This window comes from Pinus tabuliformis, chromosome 1_2 (genome assembly GCF_031772625.1).
Source record: "Pinus tabuliformis cultivar Carrire ecotype Pingquan chromosome 1_2, CPIR1, whole genome shotgun sequence".
NCBI lineage: Eukaryota > Viridiplantae > Streptophyta > Pinopsida > Pinales > Pinaceae > Pinus > Pinus tabuliformis.
In genome coordinates this window covers 757,308,947-757,331,840 of record NC_142298.1, presented here as the reverse complement: position 1 = coordinate 757,331,840, position 22,894 = coordinate 757,308,947, and the positions used below count along the sequence as shown (strand labels likewise).

Here is a 22,894-nt window from a genome sequence, read left to right as displayed (position 1 = left end):
ATTAATGTGAATTAATATAACACTGTCTTAGAATGGTCCAAAAGTCATGGAACAAGCCAGATCTAATCTTAGCCGTTGATTAGGGACTTAATCTCGGCCGTTGATTTGTCAACGAGAAAAACATAAGAGGAGGCTTGAGGGTCACTTGGAGAACACACCAAGAGATCAAGATTTCGACTTTCAGGGGCTGGGTTTGCTGAGAAAGTTAAGAGAGTGATCTGGAGTTGTAGCCGAAGGGCAGTGAATACAAAAGTAGAGAGGCAGAGATAGTGCTGGAAGGATCAGCGCAGCAACTGGGAACGCTGACGCAGAGGGCAGAAGCCGGAACTGCCGAGAACAACAGGGACTATCAAAACTGCCGGGAAAGCTGACGCAAAGGGCAGAAGCTGGAACTGTCGGGAACTGTCAGAACTACCAGGAAAGCTGACGCAAAGTGCAGAAGCCGGAACTGCCTGGAACAACCGAAACTGTCGAGAAATGCCGGAACTACCGGGAAAGCTAACGCAGAGAGCAAAAGAGGCTGACGCTGGGGTTTTTCGTGGGGCAGATTGGAGCTGAGGAGCTGCCGGAGTGTTTATCCAGGGTTTCAACCGGAGCATCTGTCTCCGAAGGAGAGGTACTACTACCAAGATTTTTCTTTGTTGGGTGAGCCGGATTTGGCACCTAGATTGTATTCTAAAACTGCTTAATAAATCAAACCCTCAAATAGCTGCACCAGTTTTCCCGCATTGGGTTTTTCCGGGGGACATTAGTCCGAAAACAACGATGTCACTTGTGTGCTTGTTTCTATTTCCTTCAATTGATGATCTGCAATGTGTTGAGCATGTACTTGTATTTATTTCCAGCGTTTACAGGGTAAATAACTTGTTAATTAACAGAACAAGTAAGTAGGAATAAATGAGTACAGTGCATGAAGTGTTGATTTGGGGTAGCATCGGATGTGCTCTAGCCACGAAATTTGGTGGAGAGATTGGGGCACATGAGATCTCCAATACCCAGAAAGGGTTTGGGTAGATTATAAACAGATCAGGAGATATTAAAATAATTAATATTTTTAATGGAGTCCCTAAGTTTAAACTTAGGGAAGATAAAATATTAATGAGTATTAATATGAATCTGTGTTAGAGTGGTTCAAAAGACATGGATCAAACCAGATCTAATCTTAGTCGTTGATTAGGGACTTAATCTCGGCCGTCGAATCGTCAACAGGAAAAGTATAAGAGGAGGCTTGAGGGTCACTTGGACAAGCACACCAGATGATCAGTGATTCTATTCTCTAGAGCGGGGTTTGCTAAGAGAGATAGAATCAGTGATCGGGAGAGCAGCTGAGGAGCATTGAGTACAGAGGAACAGAGAAGGCAGAGATTGTGTCAGGAAAGCAGCGCAGCAGCCAAGGAGGATGACGCAGAGCCAGCAAGGGCTCACGCAGGGCCACACAGAGGCAGCCAAGTGCTGCGCAGAGCACCAGAGGGGTCAGCATAGCTGTCGCAGAGGCTCCCATAGCTGACGCAGGGCCTCCTGGGGCTAATGCAGGCCAAGAAAAGCTGATGCAGGGCCAGCGTGAGACAAAGACGGGCTGACGTAGTCCAAATTAGGCAGACGTTGGGGTTGCAGGAGGTGTTTTGTGTTGAGGAGCTGCCGGAAGGGTTTTCCGGGGTTTCAGCCAGGAGATTTCTCTCAAACTGTGAGGCATAGCTACTAAGGAAATTCTCTGTTGGGTAGGCTAGTTATGGCACCCAGATTGTACTATGATATTGCTTAATAAGAAAACCCTCAGATAGCTGCACCGGTTTTCCCGCATTGGGTTTTTCCGGGGACATTGGTCCAAAAATAATGGTGTCATGTGGTGTGTTTGTTCTTGTTTCTTTTAGTTGTTGATCTGTAATATGTTGAGCATGCACTGGTGTTTACTTTCAGTATTTAGTTTGTAAATAACTTGTTAAAGAAAAATTAACAAGTAGGAATAAATCATAAAAACTGCATGAAGGGTTTCTAAATTAAGTAAACTTAGAAACTTCAACATGGTATCAGAGCGAGATCGCAGATCACAGGAGGACTAAAAGACATCAGCCGAGCGGAACAATAGCAGCAGAAAACAGTTGTCGCGAGGTGACAGAAGCTGTTTCTAGCAGCACAAAAGCCAAGAAGTGTGACGCAGAGCCAGCCAAAGCCACACAGAAGAAGCTGGGAGCTGCGCAGAGCCTCAAAGAGGCCAGCGTTGCTGATGCAGAGGGCCAGAGGGCTGACGCAAGGCATCCCATGGCTGACACAAAGCCAGCGTGAGGCAAAGAGGGGCTGACACAGTTCACAAAGAGGCAATTGTTGGAGTCTAGAAGGCTGCAGAAATATTGCAGAGTGGAGCTGGTGAGGTACTGTACTCTGAACAGTTCCTGATAGAGCAGGACCAAAGGAGTTGTTACCGAGGATTTCTAGCCGAGGAACTTGGATCAGCAGTGCAGTTGCATAAGACGATCAGAATAGGGGGCATCTCGACAAGCAGCAGAAGGATTTCCAGGAGGGAAATCAGGACTCAGAGGGAGTCCAGAAGAGAACTTCCAGACGAGAAGTAGAGACTCAGAGGAGTCGAAAAGAGAACTTCCAGGAGGGAATTAGAGGAGCGTCATGGCACTACACAAAGTAAGAGACCAGGATAGACTGGACGGAGCATCGAACTTCGCAGTCTGGAAGGCCAAAATCTTATCAGTGCTTGACAAGAATCGTGTCAAGAACTTCGCCTTAAAGGTAGTAGTTGTCCCAGTCGACCCCAATGATAATGAAAGGTATGAAGAGGCGATGGCAAGGGCCAAGTGCATTGTCCTTGACGAGGTCAAAGATCATGTGGTACCACATATAGCAGAGAAGGAAACGACAGTTCAAATGTGGGAGGCTCTCAAGAACCTGTACCAGCATACTTTTGTGCAGAGAAGTATGCTGCTCGAAAACCAGATGAGGTCATATCAGATGAAGGGTTAATCGATTGACACCTTCCTTGGAGGACTGAATGAGATTCGAGACCAGTTGACTGCTATAGGAGCGACACCGAATCAGGAGCTTATGGTGAGGACAACCCTGAATGTTGTCTTAGAAGATTGGGATGTGTTTGTCCAGAGTATCCTGGGCAGAGGGACTCTCCTACCTTGGGACGAGATGTGGGCCGCTTTTCGCCAGGAAGAGATCAGACAGCAGTCAAAGACAGGTAGCAGCAGCAAAGGGATCAAGGTCAAGGAGGAGGATGAGGATGTGACCCTAGCATCTGAGGGAAAGCGGGAGAAGCGAAAGAAGAAAGATCTCTCCAAGTTCAAGTGCTTCCACTGTTGGGAGATGGGTCATTATGCGACCCAATGCCCAAGGAAGAAGAGTAAGGGAGAGTCTTCCGAGACAAAGGCAGCGCCAACAAGGACATAGACGGAAGTTTTGACAAACGATGACTGTGCCATGAGTGCATACACACCACTTGAGCAGAAGTGGGGAGACATCGAGCTGTAGTCAGGCGGACTACAGGCGATGAGGGGCAGGATCCTTGAGGTACCTAGCGTCTTGGGTTAGACCTTGCTACGGGAGCCCCGACGAGGAGTAGCAGGACTGGCTGAGTGGGTAGAGACAGATGCGAATGGAGTGGCAGAGAGCTACAGTGCAAGAGTCCCGAGACAACGCAGAGCTAGAAGGCTGCAGTAGTGCGAGAGGCACAGGAATGTTGCACCAGTGCAAAAAGACACAGAGAGGTGTGCAACGGTGTGAGATGCAAGGAGTTGTTGCAGCAGCGCAAAGGTCAGAGAGAGGGAGCACTTGTTAGCAGCAGATGGAGCTTCAGCATCAGTGGGTGTTTCTAGCCCAACAAGGAGGTCAGTTGGGAGATCAATTACTTACTTCTCAGTAACTGAGTTGCAGTGCAGCAATGGGCAGCACAATGCAACATGATGAGAGGAGGTGCAGTGCAGATGTAGTGCTAGGAGGAAGGACCAGCAGCAACATGGAGGCAGAGGGAGCTATTGTACAGATGCAGCAGTGGCAGTGGCAGAACCATGGGCAGTAGTACAGGAGGCAACAGTGCAGAGGATGTTGGGCAAGAAGGCCTAGCCTCAGCACAGGTACCAATGCCGGATGATCAAAGTAATACTCAGTGAGGAGTATTGCTAGAGCACAGTCCTCGCTAAGAGGGAGTGTTGATTTGGGGTAGCATCGAATGTGTTCTAGCCATGAAATTTGGTGGAAAGGTTGGGGTACATGAGATCTTCAATTCCCAAAAAGCGTTTGGGCGGATTCTAAATAGATCAGGAGATATTAAAATAATTAACATTTTTAATGGAGTCCCTAAGTTTAAACTTAGGGAAAATAAAATATTAATGAGTATTAATATGAATCTGTGTTAGAGTGGTCCAAAAAACATGGATCAAGCAAGATCTAATCTTAGCCGTTGATTAGGGACTTAATCTCGGCCGTTGAATTGTCAACAAGAAAAGTATAGGAGGAGGCTTGAGGGTCACTTGGACAAGCACACCAGATGATCAATCATTCTATTCTCTAGAGCGGGGTTTGCTAAGAGAGATAGAATCAGTGATCGAGAGAGCAGCTGAGGGCCATTGAGTACAAAGGAACAGAGAAAGCAGAGATTGTGCCAGGAGAGTAGAGCAGCAGCCAAGAAGGGTGACACGGAGCCAGCAAGGGCTCCCGCAAGGCCACGCAGTGGCAGCCAAGTGCTGCGCAAAGCACCAAAGGGGCCAGCATAGCTGACACAGAGGCTCCCAGAGCTGACACAGGGCCTCCTGGGGCTGACGCAGGCCAAGAAAGGCTGACGCAGGGTCAGCGTGAGACAGAGAGGGGTTGGCGCAGTCCAGATTGGGCAGACATTGGGGCTGCAGGAGCAGTTTTGTGCTGAGGAGCTGCCGGAACAATTTTCCAGGGCTTCAACTAGGAGATTTCTCTCAAACTGTGAGGCATAGCTGCTAAGGAAATTCTCTGTTGGGTAGGCCAGTTACGACACCCAGATTATACTCTGATATTGCTTAATAAGAAAATCCTCAGATCGTTGCACCGGTTTTCCCACATTGAATTTTTCTGGGGACATTGGTCCAAAAATAATGGTGTCATGTGGAGTGTTTGTTCTTGTTTCTTTTAGTTGTTGATCTGTAATATGTTGAGCATGCACTGGTGTTTATTTTCAGTATTTACTTTGTAAATAACTTGTTAAAGAAAAATTAACAAGTAGGAATAAATCAAAAAAAGTGCATGAAGGGTTTCTAAATTAATTAAACTTAGAAACTTCAACATGAAGGGTTTCTAACGTGTCAGACTTAGAAATTCCAACATGGTATCGGAGCGTGGTTGTAGATCACAGGAGAACTGAGGACATCAGCCAAACAAAGCAGCAGTAGCAAAAAACAGTTGTCCCGAGTGACAAAAGTTGTTCCTAGCAGAGTAGCAGCAAGGAAGGGGTGACGCAGTGCCTGCATCATCAAGATTGAGACAGGAAGAGGCAGCGTAGAGGCAGAGGGAGGCAAAGGCAGGCTCACGCAGAGGACAGGAGGGCTGACGCAGTTGGCTGAGGAGGCTGATTTGCCGATGCCAGGATTGCACAGAGCCTAGGAGCTCTAACCTTCAGTTTGATGGGGTTTAGGAGGCTTTAGGTAAGTTGCAGAGTGAAGCTGGTGGGGTACTGTAGTCAGAAAAGTACCTAACAGGGCAAGGCCAAGGGGAGGGAGTTGCTGCCGAGGCGGATTTCTAGCTAAGGAATCTAGATCAGTGGTGCAGTTGCACAGACGATCGGAGAGGGGCAACTTGACGGTTGGCAGAAGGATTTCCAAGAGGGAAATCAGGACTCAGAGGGAGTCCAGAAGAGAACTTCCAGGCGGGAAGTAGAGAGACTCGGAGGAGTCAAACCGAGAACTTCCAGATGGGAAGTAGAGAGACTCAGTAGGGGTCAAACCAAAAACTTCCAGACGGGAAGTAGAGAGAATCAGCGAGAGTCAAACCGAGAACTTCCAGGTGGGAAGTAGAGAGACTCAGAGGAGTTGACAGAGAAGAGTAGAGAGATGGCCGTGAATGGGCTGAGGGATCAGGATAGGTTGGATGGAGCGTCCAACTTTGTGGTTTGGAAGACCAAGATCATGTCCATTCTAAATAAACATTGTATCAAGGCCTTCGCCTCGAGTGCTCACACACCACTTGAGCGGAAGTGGGGAGACATTGAGCTGTGTAGTCAGGCGGACTACAGGCGATGAGGGGCAGGATCCTCAAGGTACCCAGCCTCTTGGATTAGACCTTGCTACGGGAGCCCCGAAGAGGAGTAGCAGTACTGGCGGATATCAGTAGAGACGGATGCAGATGGAGCGACAAAGGGAGCTACATTGCAGGATTCCCAGGACAACGTGAGGCAGCAGTGCAAGAAGCACGGGAGTGTTGCACTAGTGCAGGATGGCACAGAAAGGTGTACAATGGTGTGAGATGCACAGAGTTGTTGCAGCAGTGCAGAGGTCAGAGAGGGAGCACTTGTCAGTGACAGAGGGAGCTTCAGCATCAGGAGTGTTTCTAGCCTGACAAAGATGTCAGAGTTGGGAGATCAGTTACTTACTTCTCAGTAGCTGAGTTGCAGTGCAGCAGTTAGCAGTGGTAGTGCTATGGGCAGCACGATGCAGCATGATGAGAGGGGTTGCAGTGCAGATGCAGCAGTGGCAATGGCAGGGCCATGGGCAGCAGCATGGATGCAGGGGAGTTGCAATCAGATGCAGCAGTCGCAGTGGCAGGGCCATGGGTAGCAGTACAGGATGCAGCAGTGCAAAGGATGTTGGGTCGCAGGCCTAGCATCAGCACAAGGACCGATGCCGGATGATCTGGGTGATGCTCAGTGAGGAGTATTGCTAGAGCACAGTCCTCGCTAAGAGAGAGTGTTGATTTGGAGTAGCATCGGATGTCCTCTAGCCACGAAAATTGGTGGAAAGGCTAAGGCACATGAGATCTCCAATACCCGGAAAGGGTTTGGGGCCTGGGCAGATTCTAAACAGATTGGGAGATATTAAAATAATTAATATTTTTAATGAAGTCCCTAAGTCTAAACTTACGGAAAATAAAGTATTAATGTGAATTAATATAAAACTGTCATGGATCAAGCCAGATCTAATCTTAGCCATTGATTAGGGACTTAATCTCCGTCGTTGATTTGTCAATGAGAAAAGTGTAAGAGGAGGCTTGAGGGTCACTTGGAGAATACACCAAGAGATCAAGATTTCGACTTTCTAGGGTTGGGTTTGCTGAGAAAGTTGAGAGAGTGATCTGGAGTTGTAGCTGAGGGGCAGTGAATACAAAAGCAGAGAGGCAGAGATAGTGTCGGGAGGATCAGCACAACAGCTGAGAAAGTTGATACAAAGGGCAGAATTCGGAACCGCCGGGAATAGCCAGAACTGTCGGGAAAGCTGACACAGAGGGAAGAAGCCAGAACTATCAAGAACAGCCAAAACTGTCGGGAACTGTCAAAACTATCGAGAACTGTCGGAACTGCCAGGAAAGCTGACGCAGAGGGCAGATGTCGAAACTGTCGGGAACTGCTGGGACTACCAGGAAAGCTGATGCAGAGGGCAGAAGCTGGAACTGCCAGGGCCCAGGAATAGCCGAAATTGCCGGGAACTGCCAGAATTGCCGGAAAAGCTGACGCAGAGGGCAGAAGATGCTGACACAATCCCTAGAGGCTGACACTGGGGTTTTTCGTGGGGCAGATTGGAGCTGAGGAGCTGCCGGAGTGTTTATCCGAGGTTTCAGCCGGAGCATCTGTTTCGGAAGGAGAGGTACTACTGCCGAGATTCTTTTCTGTTGGGTGAGCCGGATTTGGCACCCAAATTGTATTCTGAAACTGCTTAATAAATCAAACCCTCAGATAGTTGCACCGGTTTTCCCGCATTGGGTTTTTCCGGGGACATTAGTCCAAAAACAACAGTGTCACTTGTGTGCTTGTTTCTGTTTCCTTCAGTTGATGATCTGTAATGTGTTGAGCATGTACTTGTATTTATTTCCAGTATTTACATGGTAAATAACTTGTTAATTAATAGAACAAGTAGGTAGGAATAAATCAGTAAAGTGCATGAAGGGTTTCTAACGTGTCAGACTTAGAAATTCCAATAGGTTCCAACTGAAACTAACTAAGAATGTTTACTGCAAAACATATATCTGGCCTAGTGTTTACCAAATACATCGAGGAACCCACCAACTATCGATATGAGGTAGGATCCACGAGACTAGAGTCAAAGCCCCTCAACTTCCTGAGATTGGTGATCATAAGAGTAGTCATCGGCTTGGAATCCATCATCCCAAATTTTTGCAATAATTTGATGATGTACTTTCCTTGCCCCAGATATATCTCCCCAAGTCTCTACCATACTTCTAGACCTAGGCAATAATGCATCAGTCGTAGATCCTTAATTTCAAATTCAGCGGCCAACATCTTCTTGCATTCTTGAATTCTTCGCTTTACACCTGTGATGAATAGATCATCCACATATAGTAGAATAATGACGAGCTCATTATTCACGACCTTGACGTAGAGATTCAGATCAGCAAAACTCTTCACGAACCCAATTCTAAGTAGATATGCATCCATCCTTGAAGCCATATAGGGCCTTCTTGAGTCTACAAACATAAGAGTCCCTGCTATTCACTTTGTTGACCACTACGAGTCAACTTCCCATAGCAGTACACCCCCTTTTTTCGCAAAAGGGATAGCGCTTAATCGACATGTCCGTGCCATTCGACAGTCATTGTTGACCTGATCATGTTATGTTGTAAACCCAGTCTGCATGTGTAAATTTGTAAATAATCTTAGCAGATCTGACTCATGTATATAAATTGCCTAGGTGGACCTAATTTTCTAGTGATAATCTACGTTCCGGAAGGTTTTTTGTCTCACCGATCCATGATCAGCAGAGTTTTCCTTCAGCCTAACCCCAAAGCCGGAATGAATTTTGTCATTAGAATCTTAGGGGAATCCTAGTGTGTTGATCTGCTAGATTATATTTGGTCGTAGAACTGGGTAGTCTATGAGAGTCTATGTCAAATGGGTTTCCCCCCTTGAGATGTAAAATTGTAAAAGTCATGATGTAAAGTGTCTTGAGGGTTAGAAACTGTTTTAATCCCCTCATAAGTCCTAGGTCCTGGTGATTTTTCCAAAGGCTAAGTTCGAGGATCCAAAAATAAAAAATAAAAAAACAATAAAAAATAATAATAAAAAAATTAAAAAAATAACTAAAAAAATAATAAAAATTAATAAAAAATTTAAAAAATAATAAATTAAAAAAATAAAATAAAATAATAAAATAAGTCAAAATTTTGAGTAAATAAATGCAGAATTTTAATTTTTAAATATAGTAAAATGCATTTAAAATTTCGACGGATGAGATTAAAAGGGATTTTGATCTTCATCGACGGTCGAGATTAGTTTGACATGGATCACTCGAACTAGCCGTTGGGAATTTTTCTTTTAAATAGGGTGTTAGGGGTCATTTGAGATGAGATTAGATCTGAGAGTCTGGTGCTAAAGAAAGCTCTCTTGTAGTCATTTTTGTGCAATAAAGAAGGACTTTGGGGTTAAAAATCTTGCTGGTGTTACTCTTCCGGAAACGCTGTAAAATCTTTTATTTTTCTTCATAATTTTATTTTCAGTCATTGATAATAGCTTGATGAAGATTGATTCAGACACAGGTATCTTGTCTGATCTCTGGGGTTTGAATGATCGTTTAGATTCTGAAATATAATGGCAGGTATCTCCATTTGATCTGGATTTCACTATTGTTTTTTCCCTCTATGTTAATGGTTGATTTTAAGCTGTGCAGGAAATCTTAGTTTTGAGTTTACCGGGCGTTAGGGGAAGTTCTCGACTGAACCAGCTAACTCCCGGATTGTGTTTTCTGAAAGAGCCCAGCTAGTGTTAATCCCGGGCTTATCATCTGAAATTTTTTATGAATGCATGCAGGGTTTTCTGAAGCATCTCACATTAAAATTAAATTCTGATAATGTTATTGTGATTATTGATAAATCTGGCTGCTTAAGAGTCGAAAATCTGTAAATGTTGTAATTATTTAGCTGATTTAGGGTTTCAGTTTTGTTTTTGGCACATTTTACTTCTGGGTTTTCTGTTTCTTTTTTTTTTACAGGTTGCAGGTACAAGTTTTGAGAAAAAATTCAGAGCTTCCATCCGACAAATCTGAATGCAGGGTGATTTAAAATTTACTGGAGAATCTGGAGGGTTTTCTGATCCATCTTTCCGCTACTGCCATTGCCCCAAACATTTAGCTTGCCCCATGCAGTCACTTTATGCTCCATTCAGGACCTACACGCAGCCAGATCTGCATCTATCCACGCAGCTCCATCAAACCCTTCTGCGTCCTTATTTTTCCACACGTTCTCTTTTTGCCGTCTTTCCTTTCTGCCAGTCCTCTCTCCCTCCTCAAGTCGATCCTCCCTCAACGCTGCTATCAAATCCATCAAACCTGCAAACTGCATTCAAGACTCTCCATTTTGCCTGCAGTAACAACGTTTCTTTCCACGTACATCCAAATCCATCACGTTATATCTTCTTGCCTTCATCGCAGCTGTCAACCACGTTCTTCCTCCACGTAGTCTCAATCCTCATCACCCGCCCCAAAAAATAAAAAAAAAGAAACGCGTGAGTTCCTCTTTGCTGCTTCCGTCACCAATCGTTCTTCGAACCTGCGCAGCAAGCGACACATACAAATAAAACAAAATAAAAATAAAAAATAAATAAAAAATCCCAAAAATCATAAAAAGTTGATCCTTGGGCCTCTTTTAGAGTTTAGATTTTTAGATATTAATTTTGTTTTATCTTAATGTTAGAATTTTATTTAAAAATCAAAAAATTATAAAAATAAAAAATCATAAAAATTTTCTTCATATTTTGTTTAGATTTATTTGATTTCAGGATTAAATTTTAATAATTTTAAGTTTCATTTAGTTTAGTTTAATTTAAAATAGTTTTAAGTTTTATTTATTTTAGTTTTATTAAGATTCTAGTTTTGTTTTATTCTTAGAAAATTAAAAAATATATATATATATATATATTTAAAAATTGAAAATTCATTTTTTGTGGTCCATTTTTCTATAGTTGAACGCACTTAAAATGTTTATTTACAAGTTGGCTATATGAAAGTGGTAGCTAGTCAGCATTTAAATTTTATGATCATTTAAAGCATTTAATTTTTCTTGAAGTTTAATTGTTGGATCATTGTTAAGGCGTTGTGCATTTGTTGAAAATCTTACATCATTCGGGTTATTTGATGATAAATGATTGTTAATCATGGAATTATAAAGAAGTTCATATTTCTGCAGCTTTCGATAAACAATCGTTTAATCATTAGCCCAATGGATAAGGCACTGGTCTATTAACTTAATAAAATCAATTAAGTGCTTATTTTCTCTCGTGTCTCCCAACCCAACTGGTCCACAGTTGGTCATCCATTGTCCCATAGGGTCTACCCCCCTTAGCCGCGAGAGACAGGCTTAAATGGAGAGATCGGGGATCAAGGTGACAGCCCCCGGTCTGAGCGTTGTCGTGACAATCTGTGCGACAACACACTTCAAAGTGTTAGTTTTTGTAGCATCGAATGTGTTCTAGCCACGAAATTTTGTGGAGAGGCTAGAATACATGAGATCTCCAAAACCTAGAATCTTTTCTGGAAATTCCACCTAGAGATGACTTAAAAAGATTATTAATCGTTTGTGGGCCCCGTTGGGGTTAGTTGGGCGGCCAACTTCCCGAGGTCGTAACTTGGTCATATTATCTCCGATTAGCACGTATTATACCTCGTTGGAAATATCTCTCCGAATACTACAGGATTTGTCGCAGGCCCCTGCCTACAGCTATGGGCCTGCTGCGGATCTCAAAAAGACACTGTTTTGGGGTCAAAACTACTCCGAAAGTTCAAAACCCGAAAAACTGCTAAAAATAGTAAACGCTGCTATGAACAAGGAAATGGATGAAACCGACTGGAGGTCTAGGTGGAATAGGCGGGTGTCCACCAATATCCACCTGGATCAAATTGGCAATTAGTCAAGATTCAAGAGCACCAAGCCCTTTATGTACCTCGATGTTAGTGATATCGTGGACTCTTCTATCATTGCCTTAGTAAAAATGTACCCTTCACTCAAACCAAAATCATCGATTAGGCATGCTAAGCTTTTCATACGATATTTTAAAGTTTGGATTAGGTAGTTTCATCAAAATTGGATGGTGTTGACTTATGTCCCTATAGGATTGAGGTAGAGGCAAAGGATGATACTAATGATGAAGATCCCAATATGAACGATGGTGGAACATTGTTTGTCACTTATGTTTGACATTTAAATGTTGTTGCTCATTTATTCATAATTATTTATTTCCAAGTTTCAATATATATATATATAGACACGTTTCCTTCTTTCCAAATTTTCGGGGGGTCACATTTCCAGTGTGTTTTTCATTTTGGAAGCACATACCTGTTTCCCTGTATCATGCAACTGAGTTCTACAATGAGAATTTTAATAAAGGTGATTCTATCTCCCCCATTCCCTCTCTCTGCATCGTTCTACTACAAATTTTTCAATAAGTAGCATTTTGGGCGTAGATGAGTTAGTTGGTAAGACATATAACACTCGATTTCCAACAGTAAAGAACATAAGAAAAAGCTAATTCTCGGCATTTAGAGGAAAAACAAAACAAAACTATGTTCTGCCAGCAACAATTTAATGCCGATGATTCTCTCTCTCTCTCTCTCTCTCTCTCCCCGCATCTTCTAAAATCTATTCAATAAGTAGAATTTTGGAATCCATCAAATGATTGATAAGAGGAATCCATCAAATGATTGATAAGACATGCATGTACAGAACATAACGAAAAACTAATTCTCAGCACTTTTAGAGGGATAAAAATAGAAAAAAACCTATGTTCTGCCAGCAACTGTTTAAATTCCTCCTCAAGCTTATACATTGCTTTTGAAAGTAGTTCATGAGTATCACGTATGGTGCTTTCTGTGCTTTTCAACTTGCCAGTGCTTGTGAAAAAGTCAAGTGTTTTTTTTAACTGCTCCACTGCCATAAGAAAGCCATTCAAATCAGCATGGGGTCCCTTCATTATCTGTGCCTCTACCTGCAAATAGAAGATTTGAAGCCTATTAGACATATTAAGATGGTTAATCAACATTAATTGAGAAGCCATTCTAACAAATTAGAATCAATCTATAAACACGTAGAAGCTAATTAGCAACGCATGCCAAAACAAAAACTGAATAAGCATATGACATGCCCTCGCTTTCTGTAATATGGAAATCCAAGAAAGACTTATTTCATTGAACAAAATATGTATAAACTCACAAATATCAAATAAATATAAGAAATCACAAATTTTAGTGGTATTTTCAGAGTAACCATGTCTTGCATGCTTGGGATCAGTGTATGAATGAATGAACAGTGTGCCTGGCAAAGTTATATGTTCATGAATTTACATGTTTTTCAGACAAGGGGTAAGAATCCAACCTGATGGGAGATATCGTAGTGCGTCAGAACTGCCTCTGCTGCTTTGAGTGTCTTTTCAATATTCTCATGAGCCTTTCTAATCTCATCCGTTTTGACCTTGAAAAACAAATTCAGAAACATATACACTTTAGCAAAGAGTTTCCAAATAGCAGATAATCAGAGTGATGTCAACCCAAGCAAGTCCAAAATTGCAAGCATATTAATCCTTCATTCTCAAACGGGCTACCAACAAATAGCAAATGCAATCAGATCAAATGTAAACAAACGAAAATTGTGTGGGCAGAAAAATTGTCGACCCCTGACTGAATTAGCACTGCATGCAACCTCTCTTTATGCAAACTATGGTATTTTCATCATAGGCATCACATTTTGCAAAACTAATTTCATATCCATGCTATTCGATATCTACTCAGAGTCCAGACATTGGCAGCTTTTCAGACCTTATTTGTATTCGAAGTCCTATAGTCTATAGTCTCTGTTATTAGCTTTGCTAACGCGTTAACTTTTGTAGTTGAGCAATTATTGCAAGTAATTACTGTACCGTATAGCATAGTTACCAGGTTTGGGTGGACCCTGAACCTTTCAGACTGACCGAACCAGTACAAACCAAACCTCCAAACCCAAAGATGAGGAAAAAGTAAAACTTGAAAAAAAAGTACTTGAAATCCAAAAATCTACTATATGTTTTTTTCCCTGATTATTTAGATCTTTGGGTAATATGTATAATTTTTTATATATTCAGTATTTCCGAACTTATTGCTTAAAAAAAATCCTGAATTCTTCCAGACCTCCCCCTCTTATCGAAAATTTTGAACATGGTAGCTATGATTTATATATCTGGAATATATGTTCTCGTTGAAAAGTGTACAAGTAGGTAATATATATATATATATATATATATATATATGTATATATGTATATATATATATGTATATATATATATATGTATATATGTATATATATATATATATATATATATATATATATATAATTTGGAGGGATCTGTAACTGATCAGGTTACCTGGGCAAGGCCTAGGTTCAAATCAGGATGCCACTATAACCTCTCAGTTAGCACCAACAACCCGCAAGCCAGTGTTTAGTAGGAAACTTATGACTTAGCAAGAGTTGAGGCGTCTCACCTGGGTGTGTCTACCCTTCTAGGTGTAGCTTTATCATAACAGGCCAACATGTTACCTTATGAGAAAAGAACCCGGGTGAAAAGAATCACAAACAATTTTTCCAAACTAAACCCGCATGACATACAAGTAGGTTTTACACACATAACCTGCGCCTAAAGGGTCATTTCTTGCAGAAACCCATCCCTAAACCTAAACCACAACAAAAACCCACTTTTGTCATCCATTTACTGTTTCTAAAGAGGAAAGAATTTCTAGAGAAACTGTCCATAGTTTGAGTTTCTGTTATTAATTTTAAATCACACCATCTCCGTTTTTCTACACATGTGACTAGTTATGTGACTGCATGTGAGCAAATTTAAAGTGATATTCTTTCACCCATTCTCTGAAACTTGCCCAACCTCACAAAAGGCTCAAGATTTTGTGTGTATTCACTCAAATCATTGCCTTCTATCACAACAGCAGGCACGCTATCTCGTTGCACCCACTAGGATGTGGGATTAACATTGGCCATTCTCAAAATGATGGTGAGGATGAGCTGCTTTTGGAGGTGTTGCAACTAAACGCTGAAGAGATGTTAGAAGGTCATAGTCATTAGCCCTAGAGAAGCAAGATGCAATTACCAACCCAGTATGAGGAATATGTGTAGTATCCATGCCTAACATGACACATAGTATAAGGCAATCCAATTTATTATAAAAACCAATTGAGTGGATGTGTAATGTCACTGCTTATGAATCACCATATAAAAAAATTAAAATCTATAATGTAAAATACATACAACACTAACATAGATTATCACTCACCTTAACTTGGAATCTTAAGTTGGAATCTTTTACTGTATCTTTTAGTGTACAGTAAAAGAGATGTACATACATTTCAAATTTTTTCACATACATTTCAAATTTTTTCATCTATCTGGGGATTAGTAAATCCAAATCCAAAATTAAGGCGGCTCTACATTATTAATTATTAATAGTGATCATCAAAGCAATCCCTCAGAAGGGGCAGGGGATGAGATGGGAGGATTGTTAACTGATTTATCCTTTTATCGATTGAGAAGTGAATATTTGGTTATTTGGATCGTCGCTCTGCCTGTCTGTATGCATATGGCTTGTATATTCAAATTTTTAGGGTGTGTTACCAGTAGCCCTTATTTGGCTATAACATTGTGCAAGTGCACACTTCAAATTCTGGACAATGGCACCATAAGCAGCAGGGGCTCCTTCACTTTTTGACGGCCGTTATCCGTCTCCCGGGGCTTCTTTGCTATTTTGCAGGCTTTCTCCTGAAGGCACATTTCAGGGCATTCGTCGATAGATGCTGGGTTCTTTAGCCCCTATTTTCCCTCCTGGTAACCTTGCTGGACAAATGGTTTTTTGGTCATTGTTGGCTCTGTTTTTTTTATCGACTTTCTTGTATGACACTATGCTTGCAATTAGTTTGTATTTTTGGAGACATTCTGGGGGCATTGAAGCTTGACAGGTACATGTAATAGTCTTTTAATTAATGAAAGATGTGTTGTTTTTTTCGCTTGAAAAAAGTGCACACTTCAATTTGCATAAGCTAATCCACATTGTGCAGTGGCTCATAGAAGCTCTGAAATATAAAAGCATTTCATTTAGTTTAATTTAACGTTATTTATAAAACTTGAAATCGTACATTTGGCCCAACCTTAAACAGCCATTCCGCAATAATTACATCAGTTGGGCTGTTGATTTCAAAATCCCATGAGACCCTGATGTACATAACTCAGTTGGGTATGCGATATTCACCTGTGTAGGGCGCATTGCAGAGTCCAAAGATGAGAGGCACCGATCAAAGGAACCCAAAACGTTAAGCATGGCGTCTGTTACAGCCTGAGTTTTCTGCAAGCTTTCCCTCAATTTTTTAGCGCTCTCCATCTCAACCTGCATTGTAATCAGAGTACAATTGAATTATGCTTATGGATGAATGGCTGAATGCTCGCCTTCCAAAGCTTTTCTGTATTCTGTCGTCCTGAAATATGGCGTGGTAGGACGAGTTGTATATAGAAACTGCCTGATGCTCGCCATCTTCTTGATAGCGGTCTTGATGTTATGGGCGATCAAACTTGGAAAGATGCACATATTGAAGGTGGCAAAGAGACAACGAGGTGGTTTTCGATGCATGGTGGCCCGGACATGTAGAGTAAAGCGCAAGACATTGGGGTTTGGTGGAGTTGGAAGTTCAAATGCACCTGTCCTTTGGTTGGGAGTGACTAACCAGCTGTTCAAAGTCTCATAATTGTTCGCTTAAACGTTTCTGTCTAAAGAGTGCGAACTGATATTTCGTATATTTCATTACATTGAAATTGTTGGAGCGAATTCAAAACTGTACTGTTCACTTCGTTCGTGCAATCATAAAATTCATAACTCTAAGCGATCTTGAAATACAACAACATTCTCTGAATTGTTATAAATTACATCAACATTCATAAAATTCATATCTCTAAGCGATCTTGAAATACAACAACATTCTCTGAATTTGTTATAAATTACATCAACATTCATAAAATTCATATCTCTAAGCGATCTTGAAATACAACAACATTCTCTGAATTTGTTATAAATTACATCGACATTCTCGGAACTTTTAAGGGCACGGAGACCAGTCACAAAGCAAAGGCAATTATGAATAGAAACGCCATGCATCAGTTGGTATTATGAATAGAAACACCGTGTATGGATTATGGAAGTCCACTGATGTGAAGCAGTCAATAATTGAAGGACAATTTAAACGTTCAGAGCAGAAGCACCATGTTTGACGTAAAGAAGTATACTCAAGTAGGACTTCTTCGCACAATTCAAACATTTATGTGATAATTAAATAGTTGGTTTGTGAAAATAAATGAACTAAAAGTGAAATTAAAAAATAATAACTAAGCTGGTATATTAGGTGGGTCTGGAGTATGTTTCAAAACTGTGTTTATTTAGGTAAGAATTTGTGTTCTTAGTAAGTAAGGAAACATGTTAATGGCCCCCAAGATTGAGAGGTATCTCACAAGAATGAAAGTCTCTACAACTAGTGGGTAATTCTAGGTGACACGGTTTTCCTTGAATAAAGATGATGGGTCAATTATGACAGATTTTCCCACTATGTAGAAAAATGATAATGTGGTTTTTTTAGGTAAGTATGAGATAAAAAAGAGAAATGTTTATTTATTTTATGTTTGATTTTTTATTTTTTTTAATCATGGTTATGGGTTTAAATTATGCCCACTTTGGAAAATATTTATTTATTTTATGTTTGATTTTATTTATTATATTTTTTTATCATGGTTATGGGGTTAAATTTAGGTAGTAGAATATGTACACTTTGGGCTTCAAGTATGTTTTAAAACTACTTTTGTTTGGCTAAGAGCTCATCTTCCTCAAATGTAAGGAAACTAGTTAATGGCCCAAGACCTAAAGGCATCTCGCATAAGTGAAAGCCCACCACCTTATGTACCACTAGCAATATTTCAGGTGGCATGGTTTTCCTTGAATAGCAGTGATGAGTCAACCTGCATTCGCGGATAGCAGTCAGTGATGGTTGTCACCACTGTCGGTTTGACAACTAAGTTATGATAAGTTTTCCCACTGTGTAAAAAAAATAGAATATGTACACTTCCATAAATATTAATAGTCAAATCACCACATGGAGGGGGTCTCTTGTCTTACAAGGCAATCTCATACACCAATTCGGTGTCTAACCTGGCCTTGACCTTAAAATTAGATTATTATTATTATTATTATTATTATACAATAGTGTACTTGCTCCTCACGGGAGGATCGAGTGGTTGGCACAAAGGGATGTTATCCCCTCCACCTAGTTTCAAATCTCACTAGGGGACATCATTGACCCATTGTGATAAGGCTCAATGAGTAGGCTCTCCTACCCTCGTGGAGTCTTGGCTCTTGCTAAGTTATAAATTACTAGTATATGGCTTGCGGGCTATTGGATATACTCTTGGTATTATAGTGGCAGTCGCTAGGTTTGATCTTGGGCCTCACTCAAATTACACCTTGAGCGAGGCCTAACATCAAACTATATATATATATATATATCTATATATATATATATATATATATATATATATATATATATATATATATAGCTTAATTGTCATTAATGTTATTAGGTATTTAGTTAGTTTTGTAAGTTTCTCTTTCAAAATCATTGAAACACGATAGGAAGAGATGGAGTGCGCAGGCGATTTTTCTCCCGCCCTAGGGTTTCAGGTCAAGAAAGCTGCCGCCGCTTGCTGGTTCGCGCCGTCTTGGAGGTGCAGCCATGGATCTGATCGAAGGGAGGTTTATGCAGGGCAAAGAAATGGGTCTCTACTCTCTTACAACAACGAGAATGATGGGATCATACCCGCGGCTCAGGACCGATTACCCACGGCGGTTACCACTTGGAACCCCTGCAGACATGCCAGGAGCAAGAATGGTGCGAGATGCTGCCCTTTAGCCTGTGTGCTAGGGCAGAAAGGGTGGGCGATGTGGAGAAAAAGAACTGGGTTCCTCGGCGCTTTGGCCCCTCAGCCTGACACTATTCTGGACGCCATTGCTATTTGGCCGTCAAACTACGCTATGGCAAGATGGATCGCTCTGGCCTTTTCCATTTTGGGCCGTCGGCTCTTCTTACTCCACGTCCCTGCCTGCAGACCCCCTTCTCCGGCAACTACCGCTCTCGTCCATATACAGCAGCAGTATAGCCAGGATCTGGTGATGGCTCCGCAGGCCCGCATTCACAATGTTTCAACCTCAATCCCTCATTCAGGTAGCCAAGATTTTAACCATCTCCAGCAAGCAAGTTTTCAGATCCAAATAATTCTTCTGACAGGTAAAACCCTGCTCCTTGAGGTCCGGCCGTCTTTCGCAGTGTGCCATCTCTCAAAGATTCTCGAACAGAGGTTGGGGATCCCTTCCTCTCTTCTGCGGCCCCTCTCTGTTGGTAAGCAACTCGACAACAATCTGCCTCTTTCCTTTTATAATATAGAAAGAAATGCCACAGTGATCCTATCTCTTCGTCTAAGGGGAGGTGCAGTAGGGCAATCCTCTGCCTCCAAAGGTTTTTCTTACAAAGATGCAATACATGCACAGTCAGCCAAGAAGTTTGCCCAATCCGCCGAGACTCACAAACCTTTCTTGGTGGACAAAGTGGAGGAAACCCCTGCCATTGAAATCTCTCATCCATCTTTGGATGATCAATACCAGACATTTGCATAAACAACCCTCATTTGCAGATTTAATGGCCTATGGCCCCGCACTGCTGATCTATACCAGTGGATCCATTCTAATAGGACCAACAACTGCAAACTTTTTTTCTGTTCGAAAGGCTTCTTTATTGTAGTCTTTGCCTTCAATGAAGATTACCAGAGGGCCTTAGAGGGGGGCCCCTGGTTCTGGGGATCAGCTGGACTTTTCCTCTCCCCTTGGTTCCCAGATTTTGACCCCTCCTCTGCGGTCATCTCCAAGCTTCCTATCTGGGTCAGGCTTCCAAATCTCCCTGCGCATCTATGGCATTTTGTTGTCTTTCAAGGAATAGGAGACACCCTTGGCTGCTTCCTGACAACAGATACCTCGAGGGGGAGAAAGGAATATACACCTATGGCAGAATTTGTGTAGAAATAGACATCAGTAAAGGGTTGCCAGATCAAATCATCCTCAAATTCGGGGACTTCCATTGGACGCAAACTTTGGACTATGAGAATACACCCTTCAGATGCCGCCATTGCCATCAGACAGGGCATCTCCAGAATTCATGTGCAGCGTTCCTCAACAAAAATAAGAATATCACTCGCAAATCCAAATCCAAGAGTTGGAAACCTTGTGACAGACCCCCTATGGATGACATAGAGTCCTCCAGCTCTGATGAGGAGGACATTGAAGTGGACGAGGAGAACTTGGAGCGCCCGAAGGACTCGCCCTTAGCCCGCGATTTGGATCCTTCTGAGCCTCTGTTCTCGCAGAAACGTTCTCATGAGTCTTCGCCCTCTGATTCAGACAAGGAGTCTCCTCCTTTAGCTCAGATCAGTCTGTAAGTAGTTCCGGTCCAGCTAGACCAAAATGGTTGGGTCAAAGTCAGTAAAAAGAAAGGAAAAAAATGTAGATTGGAAAATTCTACCCATGCAGGGTAGACTCCCTAGACCTGCTCGTTCTTTCTATCCTCTCTACTTTCTTCTGCTTGTGCCGTGGTTTTTTTTGGGACCGAGGTTGATTTCATATCATTTCCGGCTCCCCTGCTCTTTTGCTTCACTTCTTTGCAAGCTCTGATTGTACCATATGTCTTTTCTTAATAGATTTAGTCTTAATTCAAAAAAAAAAAAAGTGTCTCTTTCAAAATCCCCCTAGGTTAAGGACATTAGTTTACATCAATAAATTTATTAGAGATGACATTTATAAATGTGGGGAAGAATCCCTTATGTTTCTCACTAGATTTCCTTGAAATATATATGTGTGTGTGGGAAAAATAAGTAAGTGTCTCTTTCAAATTCCCCCAAGTTAAGGACACTAGTTTACATCAATGAATTTATTACAGATGACATTTATAAATGTGGGGAATAATCCCTTATGTTTCTCACTAGATTTTCCTATAAATATATATGTGTGTAGAAAAAATAAGTTTTCTTGAAATTTTCTTTGAAATACATATATAGAGAGAGAATGGGGTAAGGTTTACTTGTTGAAGGAAATTTAGTTCTATAATCGAAGATGGAGTGATTATTTGTCTTCTTAGTTGTGTATGTGTTATTGCTAGTGTGGATGTGTTGGACATGATATGTGTATTATGTAGGAGCATTGATTGAGCTTTCATAATAGTGTTAGAAACTAACCACATCCTAATTTGCAAGCATGTGAGGAGGTTAGAGGTGCATGTGACAAGTGTCATATGTGCACACAAAGATTGGTGGTGCACAAGGTAGACAAAGGCACACATAATGTGATAAAGTGTGTGTACATGCTACACACATTTTGTTAAAGTGTGTGGGCTAGAACTTGGTGTATACAACAAGAATTAGGTTCTCTAAATATTTCAATTTTTTTTATGAACATGGAGGTGTTACCTCAATTCTCATGAAAGATGTTGTCCCTTAGACCCCATGGTGGTCGTTGTGTGCTCAATGTCAGTTGATACACACACCTTCAAGGCAATGAAGTGGTCTAAATGGAGGAGGATAGCATGAAATATGGGTACTTCTTAAAGTGTGTAATGTTATGCACCAAAAACCAATAATTTCATTTACATCATATACATTAGATGAAATTATATAGACAAAGTTAAAAAATTTAAACTAGTGTGGATCCATCTTAAAAACCTGGATCTACCAAGCCGAGAGGGATCAAATCTTTTGAGATGTAAAGAGATTTGATTCCTCTAGGTGCTTGGTAGATCCAGAGTTAAGATGGATCTAGGCTGGTTTAATTCCCTCATTTAAATAGGATATATTCCACATAAATACCATGGGTCAATACATGGATTCTCATAAACCTGAAGCTCAATCATGGGTAGCTTGACCAAGTCAAGTTTACCTTATCTACCCAACAAAAATTAATAAATAAAAATAATAACCTATAATTTTTATTTTAACATAGGGTTATTTTTGTTTTTATTTTAGTTTGACCTAGTTAAATATTTACAAGACATTACATTACAACATCTCGAATCTCTTTTTATTTTGTTATTTTTACTTTTATTTTGTTATTTTTACTTTTTATCTAGTTAAAATGTGTTTATTACATTACATTATTATTATTTATTTATTTATTTACAAGACATTACATTACAACATTTTTACCATATTGAACTAAAAGATAAGATGTCTCTCAATAACCAAAATTCTTTCAATAAATAAGGAAATTCAATCCTTCTAATAAGTCTATTTTGTTTTTTAATAAATCACAGATCCACTTTAATCTACTCCTCTTTTTTTAATTTTAAATATTCTTGAAATAAACTAAAACCTATAAATACCAAGTTATTATGCTCAAAAATTTTACTTATTCCATAAAATTATCACTGCTAACATAATTCTAATTTAATTTAGAGAATTATCATCTTATCCTCTTAACCCATCTTTAAAATTATACAAATATAACCATCAAAAACCACTACATGGAGGGGGTCTCTTGCCTTACAAGGCGATCTAATTTAATTTAGAGAATTATCATCTTATCCTCTTAACCCATCTTTAAAATTATACAAATATAACCATCAAAAACCACTACATGGAGGGGGTCTCTTGCCTT

At 40.9% G+C, this 22,894-nt stretch overlaps 1 protein-coding gene across 4 annotated transcripts in view; it reads right to left on the bottom strand.

Moving 5' to 3' along the window:
- Positions 1-17,219, bottom strand: part of LOC149208002 (exocyst complex component EXO70A1-like) — a 268,698-nt gene extending 251,479 nt beyond the window's left edge. For 2 of the 4 annotated variants that reach the window (XM_089393980.1, XM_089393979.1), the window contains exons 1-3: positions 16,418-17,218; positions 13,507-13,602; positions 12,915-13,120 (exon numbers count right to left, since the gene is read on the bottom strand). In XM_089393980.1, coding sequence (XP_089250106.1) covers positions 12,915-13,120; positions 13,507-13,602; positions 16,418-16,558 — 443 coding nt within the window. In that variant the 5' untranslated portion in view covers positions 16,559-17,218. Of the gene's footprint in view, positions 1-12,914; positions 13,121-13,506; positions 13,603-16,417 lie in introns of all 4 variants that reach the window. The other 2 variants (XM_089393981.1, XM_089393982.1) reach the window with 2 other exon arrangements.
- Positions 17,220-22,894: the final 5,675 nt, after the last annotated feature.